This window comes from Pectinophora gossypiella, chromosome 1 (assembly GCF_024362695.1).
Source record: "Pectinophora gossypiella chromosome 1, ilPecGoss1.1, whole genome shotgun sequence".
NCBI lineage: Eukaryota > Metazoa > Arthropoda > Insecta > Lepidoptera > Gelechiidae > Pectinophora > Pectinophora gossypiella.
This window is the reverse complement of record NC_065404.1, coordinates 4,422,337-4,442,298: the sequence shown is the minus strand read 5'-3', so window position 1 is coordinate 4,442,298 and position 19,962 is coordinate 4,422,337. Positions and strand designations below refer to the sequence as shown.

At 37.8% G+C, this 19,962-nt stretch overlaps 2 protein-coding genes across 2 annotated transcripts; both read left to right on the top strand.

Moving 5' to 3' along the window:
- The first annotated feature begins 276 nt into the window (after nucleotides 1-276).
- On the top strand, nucleotides 277-5,409 carry LOC126381969 (outer dynein arm-docking complex subunit 4). Its single transcript, XM_050031605.1, has 3 exons — nucleotides 277-442; nucleotides 3,423-3,683; nucleotides 5,073-5,409. Exons 1-3 carry the CDS (start codon nucleotides 317-319, stop codon nucleotides 5,328-5,330), a joined length of 645 nt encoding a protein of 214 aa, XP_049887562.1. The 5' UTR covers nucleotides 277-316; the 3' UTR covers nucleotides 5,331-5,409.
- A 1,728-nt stretch (nucleotides 5,410-7,137) lies between these two features.
- LOC126381972 (uncharacterized) lies at nucleotides 7,138-13,171 on the top strand. The gene is made up of 5 exons (XM_050031620.1): nucleotides 7,138-7,260; nucleotides 8,698-8,757; nucleotides 10,954-11,055; nucleotides 11,915-12,145; nucleotides 12,758-13,171. The coding sequence occupies exons 1-5, from the start codon at nucleotides 7,159-7,161 to the stop codon at nucleotides 12,839-12,841; spliced, it is 579 nt and encodes a 192-aa protein (XP_049887577.1). The 5' UTR covers nucleotides 7,138-7,158; the 3' UTR covers nucleotides 12,842-13,171.
- The last annotated feature ends 6,791 nt before the right edge of the window (nucleotides 13,172-19,962 follow it).

Sequence of the window (19,962 nt, the reverse complement as noted above, 5' to 3'; positions counted from 1 at the left end):
TAATATCAGTTCTCAGACAGTTAATCCCATGCATTCATATCTTCTAAATAATCACTAACTTTATAATAGCCTTTTTTGTAAAGTTTTTGTTTAACTACTGTCTTAAAACAGTTGAAAGGCAAATTCTGAATGTCAATGGGAATCTTATTATAAAAACGTATACATTGCCCCTTAAAAGATTTAGTAATCTTATGTACTTAATCGACTGACTTGTAAAGAACCTCTGAATTTCCTACATATACGTAACTCATTGGTCGTCAACAAGGTGCTTTAGATACTAAACTGGCATCAACTTTATAGTTCCAGGTGTTAGACAATGGGCCGTGGAAAGGAGCCGGAGTTGCCGACGTCCAACCCGGTGGAGGCCAAGAAGTATCGAGACGAGTCTGCTGGACACGTCAAGAACGGCAACTACGACCGAGCGCTCGCCGCACTTAACAAGGTAAGAGGCTGTTAGCAGGGCTGGAAACCGGTTAAAGTGCTATCGTTCCGTAAAATTGATAACACCGTAATTTTATACCGGTATGATAACGGCCCGCGTACTTCGTAATAAAAATGGTATTACAGTTTGCAGATGGCCAGCATTTAACATTTGGTCTATATACATATATAATACTAGCTTTTGCCCGCGACTTCGTCCGCGTGGCGTGTTATAAAAGAGAGATATTTGTGTGTGTGTTCCGAGTGCATATCAAATTTCAAGCATCTAACTTACTTATATAGTTTAGATTTGTTCATACAATTTTTTTTCCCGCTAACTCCCATTTTTCAAAATACAGCCATAACTAAACTTTATATTTACTAAGGTATGCATGCATGCTAGATTGAAAACATCTATCTTACGCGGTTTCGATTTTTTCATACAAATGTTTTTTCCCACTAACTCCCGTTTCCGTAGGAATTTTGCAATATCCTGTTGCAACTAAGCTTTAAGTTAACTAAGGTACCTGCATGCCAAATTTCAAGCATCTAACTTAAGTGGTTTAGATTTTTCATACAAAAGGATTTTCCCGTTAATTCCCGTTCCCGTGGGAATTCCGGGAATTCCTTTCTTAGTGCACCTCTACGGTAAGCCTAAGCTACGTCCCTTCCAAATTTCAAGTGCCTACGTTTAAACGTTTAGGCTGTGCGTTGATGTGTCAGTCAGTCAGTTTCTCCTTTTATATATTTAGATTTTGTTATTTGGTTTGTTTGGTTTGGTATGTTTTTTTGGTATTCGCTTTTGTATTTGGTTTGGTTTATTTGGTCTACGTGTACTTTTTATCAACAACATCAACCCATTAACGTCCCCACTGCTGGGACACGGGCCTTCCCTCTAGATGGATAGGGAGAATGGACGCTGGTGGGGAGCGGCGGGGGGGTTTACTTTTTATATAGGCATAAAATTACGGTATATAATCAGCGAAGGTCGCAAACCTTATCCTTTTCCAGCCCTGGTTGTTAGACACAACAGGCAGAACACACGGCCATAATCCCCATTAATACGATACGTGTCCGTATCTATCTTAGAAAAAACCTCGTTTTACACAGACATTACACACGTTATCGTACACGCGCAACAGTGTGTGCGTGACGTCTGAGGCCCATACGAATGAAGACTAAAGTAAGACCGAGGGGGGTGAGGTACACCTAGCTCAGCCGCTGGTAGGGAGCGGTGAGTTGCCATTCCTTATTCTATAACGATCATCATCTCCTTTACATTATCCCGGTTTTCACAGGGTCCGCTTACCTAACCTGAAGATTTGACAAGTCCGATTTATTACAGAAGCGACTGCAAGGCCTTACCTCCGAAAATTCTCGAGAATTCGCGATGTTTTCCTTCACCACTGAGCACGTAATAATCATATGATCAAAATATGAATTCGAAAACAAATTCGACAACCATTGGTTTAGGCCTGTGCTGGATTCGAACCTGCAACCTCAAAGTGAGAAGCGTCCTACCAACTGGGCTACCACGGCTCTCGTACTTATAAGGTTAACAAAGATAATTTGATGTTTGTCTAAAAGCGCAGTATTCCACAAATTACTAATAGTGGTTGTTCTGTGGTTCAGTTTGGCGCCACAATATGACAGACAGTCATTTGATCGATCGTCCTTCAAGGTACGGTGCATACTTACATCATAGCTAGGTACTTACCTATCTATGCAAGTCTTGTAAAGTAAGTTATGTTCCTAAAGATAAAAAGGGTATTATTACTACTTATAATTTCTTAAGGAATAAGTAAGTCGATATTTAAGTGAAGGTTGATAAAAGCGCGCGATTTTAAACCCTCCGTCATGTGTGCAAGAGGTGTGGTAAGAGGGTGCGAAAACATTCTTAGTTGCCTTGACAACTACAGCTAGGGCGTCGATATCGATGTCTTTTCCACACCTCTTCACATTACATAATCCTGAGCGTTCTCCCGTGGAACTGTAACTTTGATACCCTTTAAAATGGAAGGGGACGATAGCGCGAAAATTCAGGCAAGATCCATTCTCGGACCGACCAAAGATGCCGAGTTTCTAGCGAGTTTCGTTCGCGTTGGGATCGGCGATGAAGAGGAAGAAGCTCCCGTCGCTAAAGCGTCGATCAGCAAGCGAGCTCCACCGACGGCTGTGAAGAGCCACGATGACTCCGAAGAAGAGCAAGCGGTTACTGTTGAGCGGAGAGTGTCTATCAAACCTCGTAAGAAAAGTGCTAAACGCAAGCAGAAGCGGGAAAGACGGCGACGCGAGGAAGAGTTGTATACGGACAAGGATCGCGCTGCAGCCGTTGTAATGGGGTCCAAGGACATCAAGCAGTCGCTCAATATGAAGGATAAAGCTGAGAGGAGCAGTGCGCTGCAATTGCCGGTGGAAGCCGACGCTGGTACGCTATTGGCGCTTGCTCGCGCGGAAATGATGAGGGAGCGCTACCGTACTGCTTTGACTTTTGTTGACAAGGTATTTTTAGCTTTGGAAATAAGATTATTGGTTTTCATAGTGTCTACTGTCAGTATGATAATATTAATCCCCCATAGTCCCAGTATCCCGGTCCACTAACCCCGAACAAAATAGCCTAGTTCCCTTTGTTCCCATCTGTTAAAGTCCTACACGAACCGAGGATTGTCTTTGGGTGCACTCCCATAGTGCGTGCAGGGATAATCGCCGGTTGGTGTCACACCACATTTAGATTAAATTGTCTTAATTAAGAGGCCTCTACTTGTTGGCTTCGGCCCCACCCACGTCTTCCAAGAGATATGTAAACGACATACAAATAATAATAATAATAACGTATATTTCGGATAAACCACAACACACATATACATTACAATCTATATAGTACAGTCACAGTTACATCAACTACAAAAGCACTGGATTCACTCACGTAAGGAATAACATCCTCTTCTTAATCGCATTAAAATATATGTAACGTACACACACACCCTTCTCCGACTTTCCAGGCAATCGAACTGGCTCCAGAAGAAAAGGCAGCTTATGTGGCGAGAAGTCAATGTTATCTACTGCTCGGTGAGCCTAAGCCAGCCCTGATGGACGCCGAGGCAGCGTTGAAGCTGGACCCGAAACATGCTAAAGCCCTGTTGAGGAAGGCGGAGGCGCTGTACTACTGCGGCGAGTTCGAGATGAGCCTCGTTCACTATCATCGCGGCCTGCGTACACGACCTGACTTGTACGAGTTCAGACTTGGAGTACAGAAAGCTCAGGTAAGGCTGGGTTCATTGAGCTATGTCATTACGCTGATTACGCCGTGATTACAAGTAGGTATAGAGTAATCCGTCCTTTCCTTTTCGGCGGATAAGAAAATGACAGTTATAACTTAAAATTAGGAAGTGTTTGCAGGAATCGGAGCCCGTGTGAACCTACCCGGTTGAATCCTCAATCAACCGAAGGCTAGGCTACAGGATGCGCAACGTGATACAATTTTGTCACGGTCATTTTATCGATTCTGACGATATAATTATGTCGTTTTGTCGATTAGTTCTAATAATTATATGAACCCAAAAAAAATATTTTTTGACAAGAAAATTAAAACAACTATTAACAATACATAATAAAATCCGCACAAACTTCGTCAAAATACAAAAACAAAACCACAACAGGCTTCGTCCAAAACTACCTACTCTAGAAGCCCACCCCGGACCGCTTCCGGCTCAAAGCTACCCATTAAACTGGCCGAATTTCCACGTTCAACAGCCAGTGAAATGCGCTGAACCAAAAACGATCCAGAGCGCGGATCATGCCCCTTCTTACGTAACCGCCTCCCCAGCTCCCAATGAAATCCAGCCAAATAAGTTATGTCGTTTTATCAAAATACGAACAGAATCACGTAACACAAAAAACAAACTTATACCTCTAGATTTCGACAAAATGTATTGAATCGCGCACGTTGCGCATATTAGCCCTGCTGTGCCCAACTGTGGGACGTGTATAGGCTGTGTATGTGTTATATTATGTAGACCTAGCCGGATGTTTACTAGAAATAATTTGACGCGGGCCGTTTGGCACGTGTTTACCTGATGCAGAGATTTAAATATAATAATCAGCACTTACAAACATTGTAAGCAATCACGTGATTAGATGACTTAACTACAAAGTTGCGAATTGTTAAAGTTAACATAGTAAAAATAGTAAAAATGAAGTGATGGAGCGCCTATAAAAAAAAAAAAAAGAGTTTATTTCGGACATGTTCCATAGTGGTTAGTAACAAGCAATAAACAACTTAATTGAAAATCTATAATCTATAATCCTATCTGTAATTGTTGCTTTATACTAGTTTTTATCTTGAAATCTGGATCCGTTTTAGATCTTAAAACTTCTGGAAGCATCTATTTTAAAATACCCTCTAAACTAAAGTAAGTACGTATTTAGCAGAATAAAGTAGTTCTTCCCTTTGAGAAAATAAGGTATTTTTTCCTACCCCAATTTAGAAAACAGTTAAGTGTTTTGGCCCAAAAGTCCAAAGGCCCAGATTACCAGACACAATAGTTACTTAGGCTTGGATAAAGGGAAAGCAACTTCCAGAAAAAATAACCTGTGTGCCCATACAACCTAACCTAACCTAACCTAACCTAGTGTGTGTGTGTCTGTTCCAGGAAGCGATAGAAAACACAATCGGCGCCGTGAAGCCGGTAAAGAAGGTGAGCAAAGCGAAACGCCCAGCGTCTAAGGCATCAAGACCCGCCCTTGGACAGCTCATGTCAGACAAGATATACCTGGAAAACCTTATCAAGAACCCAGATCTGGCCATAGCTGATAAGAAGAATGATGTAGTAGTGAAGCAGGCCGAAGAAGCTATCAGGTTCCTGGAGAATAGAGAGGAGTTCTGGCGGCAGCAGCAGACTGCTAGTTAAACTGAATTGATTTGTCCTTCGATCAACAATACCAACTACATAACGGCTCACGATCGCACGAACTAAAACAATGTTTTATTTCCTTTTTTTCATTAACGTGACTTATTGTAGATTTGTCATTTACTACTAGGCCTGACAAATGGGGAGCATGAAAACAATGCAAAAATATGTCACTTCCAAATCGGTCAAATATTCAAACTCAAAAATGGTCTAAAACCAAAATATCGTCTTTGATATAACCAAGTTTGCCTCAAGTATTTGACTCAGTTGGCATTTACTTGGCCGGATGGCATTAACTACTTGGCCGGATAGCATTAACTACTTAGCCAGCGGGTTATTAGTACTTACTACTTACTGTCTATAGTTTTTTTCAAAACGATTCTCATACATATTAGGCTCCCGCATTTACAATAAAATAAACAAAATGATCAATATACATAAACTAAATAAACATGACCTTAAAAATCAACTACAAAAGTGAAGAAGAAGAAGTACATACATAATACATACCTACATAAGATCAAGCTTATTTTGTCGATCAGATCCAGAATGTTTTAATGAAATGCCAGGTCAAGGGTATTGAATTAGATGTAACTATTCTCATAAACACTTATTCTATATGGCAACATTTTGTCTATTCACTCTGTGATTCGATTGACATCTGTCATCTGTTCTCTTTCTACTTTCCGGTTAACATGTTTGTCTGGTGAACGTTAATACTGTAACGAATCCAAATTTATATTAGTAATTAATAATTAATCTGAAACTGTAATCTGCAGATATTATTTATTGTGAATGTATTGTTGTGCCTCTGATCATATTTGAGTAATAACACAAAGATTGTTAATAAATCGCTGTCACACGAACCTCGTTGTTTTAATAAAGGGTACTGTAAACAGGCGAGCATGCATGAAGTCTTTCATGAGAGTGAAAGAAAGGAAGGTGACTTGTGGTGCGTCAGGATCATAGTAAGTGGGATTCCATGGTTCGGCCTACCCCCAACATTACAGTAAGTACCTATATCCGAAAATCCCTGGCGACGCTCGGTCGCTCGGGATTAAAAACTCTCGGAATGTCATGGCAGTAAGCTACAAAGGCTGCAAATGATCGCGTCAAATATTCCACCCTACATCCCAACGGGGGATAAAAGGATTAGAAGAAGAAGATACATGAAAATCTCCTCTATTACCATTGGTCCTCCTAGTAGTCCACCCGAGACCGAATAAATACAAACATCAACGGTAACAAAATGTTCTTTCAATGGTAAAAAATCAAAATTCAAATTCAAAAATATTTATTAAAAGAAATATATACACAAACATATCGTCACTGGAAGGGCAAAATTACATAAGCGCCAAAATATCCTAAAATAGCAGTCCATTTTATAATATGTATTGCTAGATATAGAAAATGAAAAACCGTGTAATCTTACGTTGACGTCATATAAATTGAATAAATTGGTAAAAAGTTATGACAAAAAAGCGAAAAAGCTACTTTAAACGGCTTTTTCTTGAAATTACATTTTGGCGCTTACGTATTTTTGCCTTTTCAGTAACGATATACATTACACATACACACATACATATACATTTATTATACATACATTATTCATTATTATTTATTTATTTATTTAAATTGAAAGATATTCAATAAACGCTGTGCAAAATTACTCTAATGTGCTACTAAACTCAGTTATCTACCACAAATTATGATGTTTTTGATACACTTTAAGTGTGTTTATGACTAAATATCTAAATATATGGCAAACCATATGATTATGTATAAAATGTGTCAGTACAGGAAACGCTATTGTTGTAAAACGATATAAATGTCGAGGGACATTTTTACCACATTGCATACAGTCGGTGAACAAGACAAAATGATGTTCTATACAAGTGTCATTTGTGTCATACTCGGCACGCTGGTAAGAGTGAGTATCGAACTTTTTTTTTGACGTGAATTATTGTAGATTTAGGTATCGCAGATGGCATTCTACTTGGCCGGAAGAGTATCGAACAGTCTTTTAGTTTCTACTTAGTAAATGTGAACCGTTTCTATACTCCCTTTGAATGCGGGACTTTCCAGGCTAGGTACGTTCCCCAAAAACAATGTACGGTCACGAGCATTAATATGTATACACTTTGGTACCATGTCAAATTAACTTTTTTGAAAAATTGAACTGTAAGTCTCACTGAATGTCAAATATACCTATTAGTGCGACAGAGTCCTAAAGTGGGTACATTATATTGCTCATGACTGTAGATGGTGCTGTTCAGATTTAACGTGACAATTACCTAGTTTCTCATTGCTCGGGATACAAAAATATAATGTAATGGCATCATATTTGTATTTAGAGCAGATATGCATAGAATTATGTTGCTACTTTTATTTATTCTCTTTATTTTTATCAGAATAATAATGGGTGGAAGATATGTTTTGCCTGGGTGTAATTACAAGGTAACAAGCGTCATCATTTTTTAAGGGAAACACCGAGAACAGTATACACTTAGTTTATTTCTAATAACTTAAGAATTGACACAAAACATCGAAAGGTCGCGCGGTAGCGCCGCTCGGCGTTTGCGGAACTGAACACTGTAGGCTGACTGAACCCTGCCGCCCGCGCACCGGGAAGAGACGCACACGCAGGGAAGCAAGGACCTCGTAGGTTAGGACGTACTATAGCCGCTCTTATAATTTATACCCAAAAACAAAGATAAAAGATGCATATGTCTGTTATTCATGAAATTAGAAGGTTAAACGAAGACAAAACTGTACAGTGCCATCTACAATTTATTTTTTTTGATATGTACTTAGTCTGCAAAGTCCCTTATTAAGCTTGATTAATTTGACAGTTATCAGAGAAATACATTTCCCGGATATTTCACTTTCATGTACTTACTACTTATACTACTTATATTATTATACACCTCGACGCTATTCATTATAATTATCAAAACGGTGTGCTCACATGCCCTCACTGTACGCGGGAGTTCACTGTAAAGATAGGCCACATAAGCCATTTTCGGGCGCATCAGCGTCGGGCCGAGTAGGAGTCGAAGTGGCCGCCTTAGCCGAAATCGGTCGGAGATCATCATCATCACTTATATTACTTTCCTGCTGTCAACAGCCTAGTTTGGAGACCTCTTGTCTATAACTGCCGCTGTTTTTACTTGTAAAGTTGCGCATGATATTGTCAACATTTTTAACATAATTCTCCTTGTAGCTATAGTTAACGGACAACAAGCCTCCGTGGCCAAGCCTCAGTGGTATTTAGAGCGTTGGGCTCACGATCTGGAGGTCCGGGTTGAAATCCCGATGTGATTCTTTTTCCTAGAGAGAGAGATAATTATTAGCATTTTTTTTTTAGGTACAAGCCGATGATAACGAAGAAGCTGTACAGGCGTGCATAAATGTGTTCAAGACAGAGGTAATATAATAATCTCATACTGATAACATACTCACATACACAGCACACACATGAGTAATGTTTACGGAGGTACTTATGGGACATAACCTATAATTGCTGCTTCTATGCTGTTCTGGGAGCAAATAAAAAAACATAGAAAACGTTCAGCTGCTTGTCTTCCCGGGCATGTCGTAAAAACCGACAGAGGGATTGTGTCATCTAACATGATGGACTAATGTTATGGGCGATAGGCTGATCCCTTATCACCATAAGGTTCATCATACCAGCTTACGACATCGTATCAACAGTGGCTGCAAGTTGTCTTTGATTACTTGTGGCTCTGCCCACCCCATTAGGGATTACGGGCGTGAGTTTATGTATGTATGTATGTATGTAGGCAGATAGGCAGTCGCTTCTGTTGAAAACAGGACCTGTCTAATGTTCAGGTAAACTAATCTAACATAAAAATTTTATTCACGGGGAATGATAGTCGAATGCCAATATGTTCTTACTAAGAATTTTTTAAATTTAAGAATTTAATTTAAATTGAATAATTTTTTTTTTTTTTTATTGAATTGATTTTAATTTTATGTGTTGATTTGAATTGAATTTTTTGTTTTTGAATTTTTTTTTTTGGCTGTTTATGTATGTATGTGAATGTAAGATTTTTTTTACCACGGCTATCTGCTAAACATTGCTATTCGGAAGAATTTCAAAGATATACGTTCTTGTTTCATAGTTTTCAGAACGTGTTTTCCGTGGTCGGGTTTTTAAACTAAAACGGCGAATCCCACACTAACGTGTGATACTACACGTACGGTCACGAGTATTAATATGTATACACTTTGGTACCATGTCAAATTAACTTTTTTGAAAAATTTAACTGTAAGTCTCACTAAATGTCAAATATGTTAGTACGACAGAGTCCTAAAGTGGGTACATTATATTGCTCATGACTGTTACTCTGTAGGGCAAACATGCGCAACGTGATGATAAAGTTTTGTCACGGTAATTTTATCGATTCTGACGATATAATTATATCGTTTTATGGATTGGTGCCCAAATAATCACGTGACACGCATGTTAGGGAAAAAAACAAACTCATCGATTTCGACAAAATTGATTTAATCGATTGATTATTTTATGACGTTGCGCATTTTAGCCCTGCTGGGCGCCATCCCACTCGCGTCAGACAGAATACTGCGGGCGGAAGGCAAGAGGGAAACCACTGCCTTATTTTTCCCTAAAAAAGTAGCATGGAGAATGCTACACCGACAAGAGCGTGGCTTTTAAATTAGTGATGTGACTATACATACTTCCGATAAAGAAGAAAACACAAAACAAAGATACTTAGAGTTATTGAGGACAGAAGAGGCAAGATGATTAGACACTTAATAAAACACGACGAATTTATTAAAGACATCATTCTTAGAAGGGGAACTACAAGGAAAGAGAGGAAGGGGAAAATGAAGGAAATCTCACATGGGACAAATTGAAGAGAAGGCGATTCGACGTCGTGTCTTATAAGGAAGTCAAAGAATTGGCCTTTAATAGAAAATAATAGAGATTGGTACACCGACATTTGATGACTATTGATGACTATTGACGACTAATCTAAAAGAAATCTAAAGTAATGGCTAGTGGACAAGTGTTTTTTTATGGCTTGCATGAGTAGTTTAGTACGGCTTAACTTAGTGAATGTGTCGGAGTTTATTGTTAAGTTTAAATAACCTTCTAAATCTATTGTACCTCCTAATATTGTACGTCCGTAAAGGGCAAACTGTTGATACCTTCTAAAATGTAACACCCATTGTACACATTTAGACAATAAACGAATATCTCATACTTCCGATCTTCTTCTATTGTGTGGATTGTGAGGTGAATTACCAACCCCATCAACCCTGGTGTCAGGGTTATCACTGAGCCGCCAAAGGCCCTTGACATGACTCATGTAACGACTATGTACTTACATCAGTAAGTAATAACCGGGACTAACGGCTTAACGTGCCTTCCGAAGCACGGATCTTTTTACTTTTTAGACAATCAGGTGATCAGCCTGTAATGTCCTAACCAAACTAGGGATTACAAAGTGATTTTTGTGATTTGTCCCCACCGGGATTCGAACCTGGGACCTCCGGATCGGCACAACGCTCAACCACTGGACCACGGAGGCCGTTATACTACCGATATAAACTAATTATTCGAATTTATTTACAGAATATGGAAAGTATGTGCTGTGAGACTTTAGGTCAAATGATGACGAACGAAACGGAAATACTTAACGCTGAATGCGGAATAATGAAAAACAAAGAGTGGACGGTAAAAAAAAACTTATTATATTATTTTCAAATATGAACTCATGACTGTGTTCCTGAATAGGGTGAGCAAAACCACGAGTAGCTAACGACAACACGGAGCCACTTTTTTTTAATACGAAGTCTTAGAGTTTTCGCAATTCACATTTTATGATTATGATTTAGTCTATGTTCAATTCAAGTTAACTATTTTCAATTTTTCTTTTTATATTTTGTTATTTTCTCTTGAATGACTTTCTGGAGGTGGAGGCCTGGAGTCCTAAAACACAGGGTATCCTTGTTTAGGCTCCAGCCTCTACAAATATTGTATTTTTGTATGTATTTATGTATCCACGTGTTTTTGTAGAGGAAATAAAGATTTTACATACTTACTTACTTACATCCGATCCGAGTCCACGAATAACATTTTATTTTGTCGTGACTCGTTTTTGATTCTTCTTCACTTCTTGGCCGAACTAATGGGGAGCGCTGAGGGCACTCACCCGGTACAAAATTTATTTGAGACAATAAAGAAATAGCTACAAGTAAACTATGTCGTATCCTCTGCCGAAGGTTGTCTGGAAGAGATCACTCTTAGCGATAACGCCGCCTTTGCTCACCTTAGTATACGTTTTTCTTGTAAATGTCTTGTGTGTGAAAGCGTTTTATTACTATTTGTATAGATTACCAACCTCATAAACCCTGGTATCAAGGTTACTATTGAGCCGCCAAAGGCCCCTGACGTGACTCATGTAACGACTACGTACTTACGTCAGTAAGTAGTAACTGGGACCAACGGCTTAACGTGCCTTCCGAAGCAGGGATCATCTCATTTTTTTTAGGTTAGGTTTATCTATTATTATGATCATTGATATGATTCACAGTGCGAGATGTCAGAATGTATTATGACAAAAACCGGTATGATGCGGGACGGAGAGGTCGACCACAAGAGAATGAAGGAGCGTCTACTAGCATTCGGAGAACATCATCCAGATACTAAACCTATGACTGACAGTGTGATCAAATCCTGTGATAAGGGCATGTACGAAGATATGCCGAGTCACATGTGTGACGCCATGAAATACCATGTCTGCTTCTTCTTTTCATCTTTGATGGTAAGTTTCCCACTCGTGTAACGTGGATCTATCTGGTCAAACTACATCTTGATGTGGCCAACGTGTGATATTCTATTTCATTTCATGAAATGATCCAGCACATCATAAAATGATCAATTATAATATCTGGCCACGACATACACATATATTATACCACCACGTTCACCGACTGAGATTTAGGAGATTGCATGTAAGTACAATATCATTCGAACAAGTATCATGTACAACCCTCACCTCTACATTAGATAGGTACCTATTGAAGTAGGACGCCAATCAGTAAATTGAGTAAAATTCCGCATTTGAGTCTGTTGTTATTCGACTTTTCTTCTTCTATCGTGTGGGTTGTGAGGTGGAATACCAACCTCATCAACCCTGGTGTCAGGGTTACTATTGAGCCGCCAAAGGCCCCTGACATGGCTCATGTAACGACTACTTACTTACATCAATAGTAACCCTGACACCAGGGTTGATGGGGTTGGTACTCCACCTCACAACCCACACTATAGGAGAGAAGAATACCTGTTATATACCTTATTTACACTTCTACCCTTTGGGGGGTACAGGCGTGATTCGAATATTCGTGTATTTGATGTTTTACGTTTCTTATTACAGGAGTGTCCGAAATGGAAGCAGGACGACGACGTATGCCAGAAGCTAGCTGAGAACGTTTCGAAGTGCAGGAAATTATTAACATAAGTACTTATAGAAAGAAAGAAAAAAATATTCGGCAAAAAATACATAGTAACATATTGTTTGGTAGTAATTAACAATTTAATTATAATATTTTATTGTTATCCATGAAATACAAACACAACAACAATTGTAATATAAATAATGCCGAAACGGGTGCAGCTCAGCAAATGCCGTAGCCTAGCTATAGAAAACCTTGATATGTTCCAATGTAATCACTAATCCCTACTAATTAATGTGGTATTATTAACTTACTAATAAAATTAAAAAAAAAAGTATATCTTAAAAGACATTTTGTTCCGAAAAAAATCCGCCAGCAAGCCAGTGAAATATGCTCAACATACCCGACACCCAAATTCTCCGGTTGAATTGTAGCGTGGACAGCGATTCCCGGAACGGCGACTGCTTGACATCACATCTGTCATTTACATGTACAGTTCAAAACACAATTTTAATCACGCTACATACAATATTTTTTTTCCACTGAAATAATTGCATTTTTGGTTCATTTTTGTTTCATAATATTGAAAACCTTCCAGCCTGTTTTATAAATGCAGTAATCTTATGGGATTAAATATGTGATACAAAGCTACTAGGTATATATACTTACATCTTATCTCGATATTTTTTTTAATATATACTTATATCTTTTCGGATGGCTGGTTACTGGCACCTACTCTCAATTATCAATACAATCTTGTCTAATCTAGCCTACAAGATCCGACTGCTGAGCAAAGGCCTTCTCTTCCTCTTCCCATCATCGCGATCCTGAGCGCATTCCAGCCAGTCCCTCCGGCAAGCGTCCATGTCGTTGCGCCATCATAAGACACAACGCGTGACGATCCGTGCGTACCGCTCAGCATGCATGCGACAAGCATGTCCGGCCCAACCTCATTTAAGTCTGTCATCAATACAATACAAAGTGCTTATTGGATACTGAAGAAACACATTATTTAAACAATCTCAGAGTAATAGTTGTTACAAAAGCGGCCTTATTGCGTAGCTAGAACTTTATGCTGTTAGGTATGGGATATAATTAAGTTTATCAATTAATATATAAATGATAGTTTTAGTAGCAGCAATGATGGATGATGATGTGATAACTTTTAAGAACCGATGTGGAGAGGTTTAAATTAATAAAACACATTGTCATCAATAGACTCTTATTTATATAATATATAACGTTTATATTTTTAATAATTCTAGAACAGGCGCACACACATAAGCTTCGACGTCCTTTCGTGTTCTTCTCGTACACTGTGTGGCGTATTCTCATTATCTCTCTAGTACTCGAAGAACCTATGAACTTTGCAGCGGGTTCGCTGAGAGAGCATCACCTCGTCAATTACTTATAAACGTAAAAATAGATGAATTCCACCTGATGTACTTTCAAGCAGCCGTAGCTTTACCGTACTTGTTAGGCGCTTGCTGCTATAGGTCCACTCCGGCCTGCTATCGCTTCAACATCATCCTGCGCCCACGTGGTTACTCTCAGGCATTGCCTAAATTCTTATCCCGGACTAAGACTTTTCACCTCATCACCTCAGCATACAAGTAAGTTCGCACTCAGTTGGATCATGAGCAATCTTGGTGGCTTTTAACAGATCAATAGCAACTTCTGTTCCCAGGGAAGAGTGACACTCTTTATGATACATAACGATGATAAGCAGCAATGATTCGATTATTTCGATTATTCGAGTATTTTTATGTAAAAATAAATAAAGTGGATACCTAGGTATTTACATATATTTTAATAGCAAAGGTAAGTATAGCCGAATTACCTTATTGACAAACCTTTCCTTCAACTCTGAAATTGGTAAACGGATGCATTCGTTGTCTTCCAACTTTTTGAAAAACTGGTGACTTTCACATCAGAGAGTAACGTTCAATGAATTTCGTCCAGCATATAGGTAACTCGACCAGTCCAGTATCGACCATTCTTTTTCTTGATTATTTGGCAAAATTTATCAACGAATAATTCCAAACACTGATAACCACACAATAGGAGTACTTTGTTTCATCCTTGTTTCACAATTTTTTGATACTTTTATTGAATTTTTACAATGAAATTGAAATTTATTCTATAAAAATAACAATAGACATGACAAATGCTTGACATGACAGGAACATTATTTATTATTTGTAATTTTATTACTTATAATATACTAAACAGTCAAAACATACATACCAAAAACTGTAAATTAGATTGAAAGAAGATTACATGCTATGATAATTTATTAAAATTGTTCAATTTTATTTGATCCTAACTAATAAATAGAACAGAATAAATTCGAATGTGAGTTTGATTGTGTGTTACGTTACAGCACAGCAATAACTAATAAAATAGTACTACCTATAGAAAACACTCTCCACGCGTTTGGAGCCAGGGACAAATATTTTAGGTACTTATTAGGTATTACTTATCTAAATCAAAATTCATTTTATATTATTCAGGCAACGGGTTTAATGATTATAATCATGGTACCTACTTAAACATAATAGTTATGTTTGGTATTCTTGTAACACCTGTTTTTAGACTTCCGACAAGGCTGAATCGCATGCGAGTTTTTTTTTTTGACGCGACTTATTGTAGATTTGCCGCAGATGGCATTAACTACTTGGCCGGACAAATGGGGAGCGCTGAAGGCTCTCACCCGGTAATCGCATGCGAGTGTGTGCCTCCGCGCTTGGAAAAAGTTATGTCAAATTAACATTTATCGAATGACGATGGCAACTTAAAAAAGATTAAGATGACCAAAGACTAGGCTGTATGGGTTAACGTCCCTTTGCATGCCTTATTTTTAAAGTGGTGTGCCACGTCAATGATGTTGAAATGATGTTAAAATCTTTTGGTGAGTTTTTTTGTGATTATTATCTCTGAACTTTGGTTAAAATAAGTTCCACATATCCATGACAATGGCTTAATCTCACTATCTTTCTTTCAGTGTAAAACCCTCAGAATAATAATAACTGTAAAACCACCTAAAAATCATTGGCTTAGTACATTGACTATCGATTATGCTGTTATACCGTCACACGTAATGTGGTTTACCTATGTTTCCGCGTCTTAACGGGGTAGGCAGACCTGTAATATGTCGTTTTGTTGCAGGGTTCAAAGTCCAACTTGGATGTCTATCTTCAAGGGCTACCTGGGGAGTTCCCCATTAAGATAATGTTGTGCTTACACTCGGAGTAATTGTCTTCTACATCTACATCATGCTTTTCGTATAGGACCTGCTATCCAGCGGTTTGCTTCATGATTTTGCCTAAGACCTGCCGTCCAGGCACTTAATATATCACTTTTTTGGGTGAAACTTTAGCGTTTAAGTGGTTTGACTAAGCTTTGCTTGATTGTAATAACAGGATTATTCCTAAATTTGTGTTATCATGAAATAACCTACACATGCTAAACTCTTTGCTGTATAAGAAGAAGTAATGTTAATATACATTTTTTAAAAGTGAAATTTTTAATTCCATCCCCTTTGCTTTGCTTGCAATAGGAGAGTATCATGTTCAAGGCGCCCAATCCTACTCTCTATTTTTTTGCACTCTATTAAGATCCCTTTTATTCTCTGAGTTCGGCAACTAACACCTATGCCCTGGGACCAACCCTTTCTCAATGCCCTGCCGACGGCGTCCTAGAGGTAGGGTGGGCTCATCCCCACACAGAGGCTACGCAGGAAGTTTCATCCTTCGAAATATCCATTACAAGATTTTTAAAGCAGAATTTAACTTAACGAGGCCTATGTTTGCGCCAGCCTGTATTTACATGATAAATGTACTTAATTTTTTTTTTCAATATTCTACCCCTTCGAGGATACAGACGTGATGCTATGTTAGAAATCAGAAATCAGAAATCAGAATCATTTATTCAACGTAATTATCATGGATAAACTTGTTGAAGGTCAATGTAACATTTTTGAATTTACGTCATTTCGCAAGGTGTTATGGCTGAGGAGAAGAAATGACAAGAAACTGCAACAGCAACACATCTTTTAAAAACCAATGAGGATATACATTACAAGTTATTTAATAACTAGAGGAACACATTCAATACCAGACATTTTTATCATTTAGGTAGTCATTAATCTTATAATAAGCTTTTTTACATAAAGTAAGCTTCACGTGAGCTTTAAATTTATTTTCTGACAAATTTAAAATATTATCTGGTATTTTATTGTAAAAACGTATACATAACCCCAAAAAAGATGAATTTAATTTACTTAATCTAGAATTTTGAATAGCAATTTTATGTTTATTTCTTGTATTGTAAGTATGCCTTTCACAGTTTCTCGGAAGGAGAGATAAGTTTTTACGTACATACATAATGTTTTCATATATATATTGACTTGCGACCGTCAGTATATTTATTTCTTTAAACAGCTCCCTCAAAGAGTCCCGACAACGCAGCTTATAAATAGCGCGAACTGCTCTTTTTTGAATGATGAAAATAGTTTCTACATCAGCGGCTCGACCCCACAGCAAAATACCGTAAGACATTATGCTGTGGAAGTAGCTGAAGTAGACAAGTCTAGCAGTGGGTACATCTGTGAGTTGTCGGATCCTTCTGACGGCATATGCTGCTGAACTTAGCTTGCCCGCTAGTGATACAATATGTGGGCCCCATTGAAGTTTTGAATCTACAGTAATTCCTAAGAAAACTGTGTGTTCAACAAAATCTAGTTTCTCGTCGTTAATTTTAATGTTATTATTTACTTTCTTTACGTTTGGTAGAACAAATTTAATACACTTCGTTTTCTTAGCATTTAGAACTAGGTTATTTACTGTAAACCAACTTAGAACCTGCGACACAGCGCCGTTTGCTTCGTCAAATTCCTCTAACTTTCTGTCGATTTTAAATATAAGAGAAGTGTCATCCGCGAACAGCACAATGTCAGCTTGGTTCTGTACTACATAAGGTAAATCATTTATGTACACTAAAAAAAGAAACGGACCCAAAATGGATCCTTGAGGAACTCCCATTTGAACATGAGAGCCCGAAGAAGTTGTACTATTGATTTGTACCTTTTGTATCCTACCACCTAGATATGAATTTAACAAACTGAGAGCTCCATTATTTAGTCCATAGTGCCTCAATTTCAAAAGCAAGGTCTCGTGATCCACGCAGTCGAACGCCTTAGACAAGTCACAGAATACTCCTACGGCATTCTGCGACTTCTCCCAAGCATCGAAAATGTGTCGAACAAATGTCACACTCGCGTCTGTTGTAGACCGACCCTTAGTAAAACCAAACTGCTGGCTGTGGAGTAAGTTATTTAAATTAAAATGACATAGCAGTTGGTCGAGAATAATTTTCTCGAAAATTTTACTAAGTACTGGTAGAATAGAAACCGGTCTATAATTCGTGGGGTCTGATTTTGTGCCCGATTTAAAAAGAGGTATAACTTTACTGATTTTCATTAAATTTGGAAAAGTGCCATTTTCAACACTCATATTAAAAATGTAAGCTAGATATGGTGCTAAGATATCAATAACAGAGCTCATCAATTTGACAGACAATCCCCATAAATCTTTCGAGGTTTTAAGTTTCAGCTGTTTGAATACTTTAACAATACTACTCGGATCAACGCGTTTAAAATCAAATAATTCAGTGCAAGCAGTAACATTACTTTTTAATAATATATCAGCTTGAACAGGAGAGGACCTGAGAGATTCTGTAGTTTTTACAGGGATGTTCGTGAAGAATTTATCAAAAACTTCAGCTACATCTTTATCTTGTTTTACTAACCCAGTGCCCGATTCTATATTGTATTCTAATTCACGCGGTTTAGAAGCCTTTGTTTCACTATTTATTACTTGCCAAACTGCCTTTATTTTATTATCCGCGGTCTTTATTTTACTACTAATATGCATCTGTTTGGCTGTATAACACACTCTTCGAAATATTTTAGAATAATTTTTGACGTAGCTTTTGAAACTATCAGCGTGTGTATACGTTTTTTCCTTTATTCCCTGTAGTTCTAACTGATCAGTTCTACCGTAGAACTATTGTATTATTTCACAATATAAAGAAGGTATAGGTCTTTTTAAAACAATGTTTATAAAAATATATTATTATATCAAAATGGAGTTTCATTAGTTGCAGCCATTTTCTCCACATAAGTACCTATAATTATTATGTTTCTTAAAAGGTAAGTAGCTAGGAAAATAATAAGAGGAAAATTAATTGTAAGTATTTGTCTATTTAAACCAAATCATAAATAAAAAGAATAGGTCTAATACTACTACTTATATAAAAACAACGAACTGAAAAGTATAAGAAAACAGCAAAACAGTTTTTACCATAACTGTACAATAACGTCAAAACTCGCTCGACGTAAAGGGAAAATAAGGCCACTCGCCGTAAAGAGAGTCGCCGTAGCGCGGGTCGCCGTTCGGAAAGTCGCTGTCAACGCTACAATTCATCCGGTTCATTGACAAGAAATTGAATATACCTGTTTTACCTGAAATTAAAACAGTTACTATATGCGGAAACCTTATTCGAGACCTATATAGTGAGATAGCATCGCCTTCGATTACCTACAAACAGCCCCTTACGTTCCCCTCCACGTGAAGTGTCAGGTGTCAAACTCGTTTTAGAGTGGAGGTGGAAAAACTTGCTACCGGGCTTGCGCTCGCGCAGTCTCGTCACATTTCATCTCACTGTAGTGGCCAAATGAAATATTTTGGATACCAGGCAGGAATGTAAATATAGGTCTCGAATAAGGTTTCCGCATATAATAACTGTTTTAATTTCAGGTAAAACAGGTATATTATATGCTATGAACCGTTATTCGAGACCTATATAGTGAGATGTGTTTGTTATCGCCTGGTGGCAAGTGTTACTCATATGATATTGTTATAAATGATGCCAATGTGGAATTGATCCCTGGGAAGTCAAATAAATGAATAATGAACAAAAGTATAATGTTGTGTTTCAATTACTCTAATTAACTTACAAATCAACTATAAGTATACTTTAAAGTGACCTCTTTTAGTCGAAACAAACTGTTAAAGTAACTATAAACACAGCTCTATTCGCTGTATACCTAAGTATGTACGTACATACACGGATTATAACATAACTTAATCATATAGCTTCAAAATGCCTAGATAAATTATTCTGA